Source organism: Marmota flaviventris, chromosome 7, assembly GCF_047511675.1.
Source record: "Marmota flaviventris isolate mMarFla1 chromosome 7, mMarFla1.hap1, whole genome shotgun sequence".
NCBI lineage: Eukaryota > Metazoa > Chordata > Mammalia > Rodentia > Sciuridae > Marmota > Marmota flaviventris.
This window is the reverse complement of record NC_092504.1, coordinates 117,634,813-117,645,156: the sequence shown is the minus strand read 5'-3', so window position 1 is coordinate 117,645,156 and position 10,344 is coordinate 117,634,813. Positions and strand designations below refer to the sequence as shown.

Below are 10,344 nucleotides of genomic sequence, written 5' to 3'. Positions count from 1 at the left end.
AAATGCAAAAACAAAAACGAGGCAGGCAATTGGTGGTTTCGGTTATGCAGTTACGAATAACCAATTAGATGGTCCTCACTAATACACAGGAACTCTTGTGGTCATTGTAGGTCACAGAAACGTGGCCATAAGAGAAGCTGCTTTGGACTATGTGTTGTAGCTGTTAAAAGGAAACCCCAGAATTCATGGTGAGTGACTTCTGATTATGAAAAAGTCAAGTATTAACTGAATTCAGTATAAATTTTTTATTTGTTCTTTTTAATTCTACATGACAGTAGGGTAGATTTTGACATATCATACACACATGGAGCATATTTGTAAAATATGCTTCATTTTTGTGGTTGTACATGATGTGGAATTCACTGGTCGTGTATCCTATACTAACTTAGGAAAGTTAGGTCCAGTTCACTCCACCGTCTTTGCCATTCCCATCCCCCTGAATTCAGTATAAAATTTTGATGTTTTCCCCACAATGAGAATTTCAGGGCTGAGGGTGCGGCTCAGTTGTAGAGCATCTGCCTATTATCAAGTGCAAGGCCCTGGGTTCAATCTCCAGCACTGGAGGGAAAAATTAGAGAATTTCAGCAGTGATTTTCCAGTGGGAAACCATGTCTTATCACTCCAGTAAATTCAGAATATGCACTAATATGCACAAAAGATGAAATTAACATCTATTCAACATAGACCTTTTTCAGAGCTGATCTAAATTGATGGTTCATACAATCAAAATAAAGGAATAAACAGACACAATTTTCTTAAAGCACCCACTTATGTTGACATAATTTCCGTTGTTAGAGCTGTGGAAGTCGGAAGAGGCCTCTGCTACCTCTGCTATATCAAGGGTGCATATGGGTACCAAAGTCCTTCCCAGGGGGAGGAATCAGAGTATTGGGACAGGAGTCATATATAGATTTTTTACATATTTATGAAAACAAGTTTCCTGAGGAGTTCAATTAGGCAATGTTGTTAGCATAGTTTGCACAAAATTACCCAAAAATGCTGTAAAACTTACATATCTTTAAAATATTTTAAAGTCAGACTTTGTTCTTATTGGCTATCCAATTAGAGCAAATTAATGACTTTTTTTTTAACAAGCAATAATCTGAAACATAAAATTAAGTTTGGGGTTAAGAGCAATTCTTGGAATTGTTAAGGATATACATTGATTGAATAGTAATAAAGAGATGCAGGGTGCTAGGATTAATGGCTTGAATACTTTACCAGAAGAACCTCTTTTTAAAAAGTGCCTCACACACTGTGCAATTATAGAGGTCAGTACATTTCTCAGATATACACTCAATTACATGTTGCTGAAGTTTGTATCTTCTGGAATCTGAAGTTATTTAAAATGCCAAATTTTGAGAAGTGTTTTTATCATCTCATAAGATTTTGTTTCATCCAAGTGAGATTCCAGGATCCATTATACTTCTCAGAACTTCTCAGTTCATTATTTGATAGGGTTCAATCAAGGTTAGAGGACTGAGTGCCCAGCAAAGATCTTAGATGCCTAAAGAGAGCAAAAAGCAAATTGAATCTCTTCTAAGAATCCAACTGTTCATGAGAAACAAACTTGAAGTAACAAAGCTAAGCAGAAAATAGACAAGTTGTGTGATGATCTGGAAAACAGCAATGTTGGCATAAATATCTGAGAATCACCATGGACCATAAGTTGATTATGAGTATGCAAAACAGCAACGAAAACAAAAAGTCACATAGGATGTGCTAATGAGAGGATGACAGACAAATCTATTAAGTTATAACCCACAAAGACTGTCTTTTATCAAGGCACTGCATGGTCCCAGGACACATGACTTCAGTGCTCAAACAAACCAGACACTGGTGCCTCATTGTATAGAGACCTCGCTGGCTTGGAACCCTGCCTTTAAAATTATCTGCATAGGGTTGGACAAGTGGTGCACACCTGTATTCCCAGGGGTTCAGGAGGCTGAGGCAGGAGGATCATGAGTTCAAAGCTAGCCTCAGCAACTAAGCAAGGCCCTGAGCAACTCAGCAAGACCCTGTCTCTAAATAAAATATAAAAAAGGGCTGGGGATGTGGCTCAGTGTTTAAGCACCCTGGGTTCCATCCCTGGTACCAAAAGTAAAAATAAAAATATGCATAGCTCTAAAGGCAAGAAATTTGTTAAAGGAACCCTAAAAGTCAGGTGTGGAGGAGTTTCACTTTGCATTAAGGCAGCCTTTCAAACACAGACCCCAAATTCAGCAGCAAAAGTTTGGTTACCCTCAAATCTCCTTTCAGTTTACACGCTGTTAGCAAAATAAATAAAGTTTTCATTCTTGGTTTCTTTCCTGGAATAAAATATCAAATGTCCTAGGAGAGCTGAGGCCTCTCAATTTGCTAGATTGCTTTTCAGAGGTCAGAATGAGAACACTAAGGATTAGATGGAGATGATTTTAATGTGATGAGGGAATGGCCAATGAACCCTTCTCCATTTTCCACCATTGCTTTCAGTAACAGGTTGTCCATAAATACCGCGTAGAATGTCATCTCTGATAGACTGATAGTGACCTCGTGGAGAACTGTGTTGGGGACAGGAGGTTGGTCCCAGCTCAGCAGGAAAGCAGGCTGTGCGCGATGAGTAACACCAGCCTCAGGTACAACTATTTCCTGTTCCTAATCTGTTTGTTTCAAATAACCTTAACGATCTTGGAGAAGAAGAAGGGTGACAGATGTCCCCACCTGCACATATTCCCTGCCCATAGATCACAGATAAGGGAGAGAGCTTTAGTAGAGGTGATTTTAGCTGAGAAGGAAAGTGCGGGTTTGGTTCTTTCTGTGGAGATTCTGAGAAGTTCCCAAGGGTCATTTGGATGTGGCCAAGTCAAGTCTACAAGTCACCTGACGACACCTCATCAGGACCATGGACTCTCTCACTGCATCTTCTTGGCAGGTAGAAATGTGCTTTCCAACCCTTGGGACGGTGGAGACATTGAAGCGCTTGCTTGCTTTGTTTGATGTCTTTTCCATGACATAAGTGTCCTTGAGGACAGTTCCTGTTGAACGCCATTGACCTATCAGAGGACTTGAATAATAGAGGACACTATCCAAAGTGGTTAGGTAATAAGGTGACTCAGAAGGAAACTAGAGATAAAGCAGCTTCCTGATGAAAACCCTGAGGGATGAAGCTGACAGGTGAGGAGGACCTAGCGAGGGTGGCCAGAGCGAGGGCAGCTGCAAGCCGGCTGCCAGGAGGGGTGCCCACCCATCAGAAGCCAAGGTGTCACAGGACTCCTCCAGCCTGGGAGCAGGGCTGGACAGCAGCCAGGCCTTTCCCAACGCCTCTCAATCGTTCTTTCTTCCAAGTCCAGGTGTTGCCATCGTCAAAGGAGTGGGTGGTAGAAGGAACAGCAGAAGGTTCTGCATCTACATAGATGTGAAATTTATTTAAGTTCATCTTCCTCCTCGGTGGGCAGGACAGACGGGCTCCCTCAGTGGCCACTCCTCTTGGACAACATCAGCACCTTTCAGGTTTAGGATTCATTGTCACTGTTAAAATGAAACAAAATAAAACAGAACTGTAGTATATTTTTAAGAAGCAATGCGAAGATGCAGAAGTAACTAGAGAGCATTAACACCAGGCATGGTGGTGCACACCTGTAATCCCAGCGGCTTGGGAGGCAGAGGCAGGAGGATCGTGAGTTCAAAGCCAGCCTCAGCAACTTAGCAAGGCCCTAAGCAACTAAGACCCTATTTCAAAATAAAATACAAAAAAAGGTTGGGGACGTGGCTCAGTGGTTAAGCACTCTTGAGTTAAACCCCCAGTACCAAAACAAAACAAAACAAAAAACACTGACATTCAGGTAGCCAACATTGTCCAGCTTACAATTTCTGAAACAAAGGTCAGTTTGAATTTTGTATTTGATCCCTGAGGAGGAAATCCATGAATGCCAAGAAATAATCCCAGCTCTCGTTCTAATATCCCTCCCCAGCACTTACGCAGAGAGAACCAGATGGAGTTGGGGTTTCCCCCTTTAATTAAATCTAATCCTATTTTCTATGACTAGATGCCAAAATAGCATTTTTTTTCTCCTTAAATTCCACGTGTTGTTTTCCCTCAAGAGTTTGTGGCCCTGGCAGGTTTTCAATAGCCCGTTTTGTTCACACCCACAGAGGATCTGGAGGTGCCCATTCAGCATCATTTAGAATTCAATCATCGGGCATCTTAGGGTGTGAGTAGACATAAATTATAGAGTTGGTATTTGAACCTGACGGTGTTATTGGCTAATCTGTGCTTTTGTTTCGAACTTGACTATCTCTGCCAAATATCTGGCTTCTCAGCTTTTTCCCAGTGGGTTCCCAGGGGGACTGCACCTCCACACAAGTCTCCTAGAAAGCAAATTGCAGTAGCTTCCTCCCCACTTTTTTTTTTTTTTAGTTTTGTACCCCTTCACTCAAATTCTAGCATGTCTCTATTTGAAGTCAACTCTGTCTCCAAGAAAGTACTTGAGAAATAATTATCAACAGAGCTGGTGTCTCCCGAGCTCACAGGTGTGTTTGGCCTGCAATAGATGATATTGTTCCGACTCCCACTTCAGTGATCTCAGTAAAACACAGAGTGGTAGCCAGGCATGGTGACACAGCTGTGGTCTCAGGTACTCAGGATGCTCGTTGGAGCCAAGGAGTTCAACGCCAGTCTAGGCAACATAATGAGACCCCATCACCAATTTAAAAAAAAAAAATGTTTCCAAAAAGGACTTTAAAACAACCAGATCAATTGATGAATTTGATCCTCAGCACCCTTCTCCACCCGAAAACAAAGTGTTGTTTTTCTTTTTAATCTGAAGACCAACCCTTTCTTATTTTCTTTACGTCTTATTTTATTTACTGTGGTTTTCAAAGAACAGTAAGTCACTCTGAACAACTCTTCAATAGAGAAAGGAGGTTTCATTTCTTGGAAACTGGGTGGTAGCAGGATAGTATTTCTAAGATTCAGGAGTGCATCACTGCAGAGCAGAAGTTCCTGAATTCTGGGGCCTTATCTTGACATTTCAGCCACTCTAAGCAGAGTTTAGTACAAAGCTGGAGAGCAACTGGTAAAGCCATCTTTTGTCCACATCTCTGATCTCTGTCCAGCTGTTACGATCAAAGTGATTTTTTAATTTAATTATTATAAAACCAGTCCATATTCATTGTTGAAAAATAGAAAATACAAGAAGCAAAATAAAAATACCAACCATGTCATGATAGCTAATACTTGGTATTTATTCTTCCAAACGGTGATAATATATGTAACAGATATATGTATATACGTATATACATAGTCCTTTCGGGTACAAAGTTAGGATCATGTTATTCATGTTGTTCTGTAATCTGCTTTTCCTACTCTCATTCACATAAAATATCTTTGCTTGCTAATCCAACACCTGGGGCTAGAGGTATATGGCTCAGTGGTAAAGTGCTTATCTAGCATGTGCAAAGCCCTGGTCTTGACCCCCAACATCACATTCCATAGTCCTACGACATCCACCCTCACCCCAATATCTTTTTTTGACATTTCCTTAGTGTTAAATTTTTAGGCCATTTTCAATTTTTATTGAAACTACACTCCCAAACACACCTTTTTTAATATTTATTTTTTAATTGTAGGTACAATAAAATTGTACAATACCCTTATTTTATTTTTATGTGGTGCTGAGGATCAAACCCAATGCCTCGTGCATGCTAGGCAAGCGCTCTACCTCTGAGCCACAACTCCAGCCCCCCAAATACACTTCTAATTATTGTCTTTGCATAAATCTCTAGGAGAGGAACTGCAGGTCAAGGTATGTGCAGTATTTAAGATTTTCATGGCCTTTGTCAGATTATCTTCCTTCCCTAGAAATTGTGTAAAATTTATACTCTCCCAGCACTTCTTTTTAGGGAAATGTCCTTTGCCCCCATCCTCTCCAACACTAGATATTATTATTTTCATTTTTTTTAAGTCTAATAAGTGAAATTGGTACTATATCTTCCTTTTCATTACTTTCATTTACTATTTTATTACTAAGAACAATAAATATGTTTTCCATTAGTTGGTAATTTCAATTTCTTTTGCTCACTTGCTTATTAATAGTCTTTGCTCATATTTAAAATAGGACGATTATCTTTTTATTGGTTTGGGTATTAAGAATAATAATTTTTGTTCTTACAGACTGCAAAAAGTTTATATTTTGTTCTTATTTTATTTACTGTGGTTTTCAAAGTACAGAAATTTTGAGTCTTTAATGCAGATAAATCTATTCTTTCCTAAGATAGCTTTCGACTTACCTGTCATTCTTTCAAACTAATCCCATCCTTTAAGTTATATAAAATTGACCTATTTTTTTCTGGATTTTTTTTCTCTTTTTAACATTTACACTTATCTGTAATTTTAGCATAACATGTAAGGTACAGTTCTAAGTTTTCCCCCAAGGTTAGCCATCTCCAGACTATTTATTGTATAATCCACTCACCGTGAAATGTTATCTTTATGATATATTAAGTGTTTACATATACTGCTTCTGAATTTTCTATTCTATTTCATTAATAATTCTGATTTGGTTCCAGGTAGACACTGTCTTAATTATTGCCATGCTCCTGACGAACCTCCCTGACACTTCCTACTCCATCTCACGATTGTTCTTTTTTCCTTTTTTTTAGAATCATCTGGCTACTTGTGGGCAGGTATTCTTCTAGATAGGTGCACTGGGATTTTTAAGAGATGAGTTGAATTTAAAATGATAATTTTCACATTGTTGTCTTTCATTCAGGAACACAGTATGCCTCTCCATTCATTCAAATTTCTTATGTTCCCCCAGTAAAAATTTAAGGGCTGGGGGTGAAGCTCAGGGGCAGAACATGTGCTTAGCATGCACAAGGCCCAGGGTTCCATCAGCAGCATAAATAAATAAATAAATACTTAATTTTTTTTTTATATTACCCCATGCATTCTGTTACTGTTGTTGTTATCTCTGAGTGGTTCATAAAGTGTGTGGCTTTCGTGATAGTATTAACGTTGGAATGTGCTAATAGGTGGCTTTTTTTAGCATAATGAGAACACAGGGTCAGATGGCCATGAGATCAGTCACATCGTGCTGTGTGACTTACCCTTAGTTTTCTTGTTTCATCTCATCTGCAAAATAAAACAAGACAAAACCTAATAATACCATGCACCCTATAGTGTTGATAGGATGAATAATGAGGGGTGGGGCGTGGCTGAGTGGTACAGCACTTGTTCAGCACAATCGAAGGCCCTGGGTTCAACCCTCGGCACCACACACACATGCGCAGAGAATAAATGAGGAAATGCCGACCTGACACCCAGCCACATGAACTTGTGCTGGTTATTCTTATTTTTCATGTCTTACACTAGTAAATGTTTGTGGGTAAAGCATTAGCTTATCAAAGGCCTTAAGAAACCATCTTCCAAAACATGCTTTAAATTTCTAAGGAGAAGCACTTCCTGTGACACTGCTGTTTACTAGGGTGCTTACTGCTGCAGCTCTGTGGACCATGATCAGAGGGACACTGCCCCAAATGGGTACAGGTTGCTTCATCATGGGACATCAGGTCACTCCCAGAGTGTAGCAACTCTCTCGGGTGGTACGATGGCCATCATCAGGATTGCTAGTGAGCATCAGCCTGGAATCTGGCCCAGCACCTGAGCCTGGAGACATTCTCTCTCTCTCTCTCTCTCTCTCTCTCTCTCTCTCTCTCTCTCTCTCTCTCTCCTTTATTTAGTTAGAGGTGTTCCCCTGCTGTCTTTGTGGTTATTTATCGTCATTTTTAACGCCAGCAGATTCTAGAGTTCCCTGTTAAAAATATCTTGGCAAACCGCCACACAATTGCAACAAATAAAATAAGCCATCCTACTTAAAACCCATGGGACTTGCCTCAGTGCTAATGCAGAGTGGTTTTAGCAACTTATCTATGACAGTGACATTAATGAGTAATTTGTGTAAGAGTGTTATATAGATATTTTAGGAACATGGAACACCTTTTCCAAAAGCCTATACAGTAATAGGCTGACAAACTGTAATAACAAATTGAGTTGATTAGAAAGTATTGCTGTGTTATCTTTAGGAAGACATTAAACTGGCAAGCTACCAGTTAAACGAGATCCAACTCAAATACCTTGAGTCATAACTGCTCCTTTGTGGCAGTCAGGATCAGATAAGTCATCTTTGTTCTCCTGACCAGTCTATCTTGTAACAGTCTTTCTTTATGACCACAGCTAATGTACCCCATCTCCAAAGACGCCAATAAGCCTCCACTAAACCTTTCTCCTGCTATGAGGCTAACTCCGATTTTGTAGAGTGCACAGTTCACTTTGGCACAAAGTCACATAACAATTAGATCAGGCTCCCTTTCTCATCATCACTATAATGTCCCTTCTCTTTCCCGCAAGAGGCCTGGCTAGGGGCAGTTAGAGATTGTGCTTCTGGCTACCCTTGGAGCCAGGCTTAGAATCAGTCTAGGACGCAGAGATCATGTCCACAGCATAGACATAATCTGGGCTGCTATTCAAGCAATGCTGTGGTTTTCAAACTTTAGTACAACCTCCCTCACCCCTGCACCTACCCCACCCCACCCCACATATTTGTACATATGCCCCGCCCCTCAACCCACAGGATAATAAACTGTTACTTTGTATCTCTCACAACACCAAGCTCAGATTTGATGAGGGGAAACTTGTTGGCACTTAATACTTGTTGAAATATACTTTTAAATAATTTTTGAGGGACTAGGGAAGGAAAGAGGAAAGAAACTCATTTAAAAAAATAAAATTAAAAAAAAAAAAACAAAGCCAAAAAACTGGAAGTGCCCTAAGAGATTTACTTGAACAGAGAGGCCAATTTTTTTTTTTTTTTTTTTTTTTTTGCACAAAACTGCTGTTTTCTCACAATCAGTGGCTAAGTTTCGTTAATGACTACACCCCATGGTGGACATGTCACTCACCAAATACTGTCATGTGTTCCCCTCAAGGTGGCTGGCTTTATTGCTGCTAAGTGTTCTTTTTCTTTAAATCTAGAATTTATCTTTTGATTAATGTAATCCCTTTAATTTTAATTAAGAAAAGAATGAAAATTCCGTTTTAAAAGAAATTCTTCTTTAGATCCAGCTTTATGACAAACTTATATGTGAACATGAACAAGTAACTCAACCCCTTGGAGTTCCAGATTTACTCAGATGATTTCTTTTTTTTTTTTGGTAAGGGATTGAACTCAGGGGTGCTTAACCACTCAACCACATCCCCATCCCTTTTTTGTATTTTATGTAGAGACAGGGTCTCACTGAGTTGCTTAGTGCCTCACTAAGTTGCTGAGGTTGGCTTTGAACTTTCGATCCTCTTGTCTTGGTCTCCCAAGCCACCAGGATTATAGATGTGCACCACCACACCTGGCTTCTGATGATTTCATCTTTAACTGGTTGTCTTGGCACAATGAAGACAGTGTCAGGCACGTATTACCCAGGCCAACCTTGAACTTAAGGGCTCAAATGATCCTCTTTTCTCAGCCTCCAAAGCAGCAGAGGTTACAGACTTGCACTACCACACCTGGCTTGATCAACAAATATCTTTTGAAAAACTATACAATTGTACTGTTTCAAAAATATACAAAGAGAAGAAATTCACAAATTCTCTATTCAACTAACCTGGACTCTTTCTAAAAATTTGTGTGTGTATGTGTGTGTGTGTGGCGCTGGGGATTGAACCCAGGGCCTTGTGCATGTGAGGCAAGCACTCTATCAACTAAGCTATATATAGCCCTCCAATTTTTTTTTATTAATGAATATTTTATTGTTGAGAGCTTTGGCTTTGGGAATAGGGGGTTATAACCTCGTTTTCTTCTAGAAGTTTAAACAATGAAATATGTTCTTTTCTAAACACTTTAGGTGTCAAACTGTGACTATAGAATTTTAAGAGAACAAAAATTTTTGTTCTAGTTCAAACTTCAACATTGGATGCTTTTTAATTTTTTTATTTGTTCTTTTTAGATATACATGAAGGTAGAGTGTATTTTGACATATTCTACATAAGTGAAATATAATTTAGGATCCCATTCTTGTGGTTGTACATGATGTGGAGTTACACTGGTCGTGTATTCATATATGAACAGAGGAAAGTTACGTCTGATTCATTCTACTGTCTTTCCTATTTCCATTCCCTCTCCCTTCCCTTCATTCCCCTTTGTCCCTGAGAAATACTGACATTAGCTGGGCATGGTGGTCCACGCTTATAATCCCAGATATTCTGGAGGCTGAGGAAGGAGGATCATCACAAGTTCAAAGCCAACCTCAGCAACTTAGGCCCTAAGCAACATAGCAAGGCCCTGTCTCTAAATAAAATATAAAAAGGGATTGGGA

At 39.5% G+C, this 10,344-nt stretch overlaps 1 protein-coding gene across 1 annotated transcript in view; it reads right to left on the bottom strand.

The window, feature by feature from the left end:
• Positions 1-230: 230 nt before the first annotated feature.
• Tmem154 (transmembrane protein 154) overlaps positions 231-10,344 on the bottom strand; it is a 44,576-nt gene continuing 34,462 nt past the window's right edge. Inside the window, exon 7 of the mRNA XM_027926571.2 lies at positions 231-3,507. Within this exon, the coding sequence (XP_027782372.1) occupies positions 3,492-3,507 (16 nt within the window). The 3' untranslated portion in view covers positions 231-3,491. The remainder of the gene's footprint in view (positions 3,508-10,344) is intronic.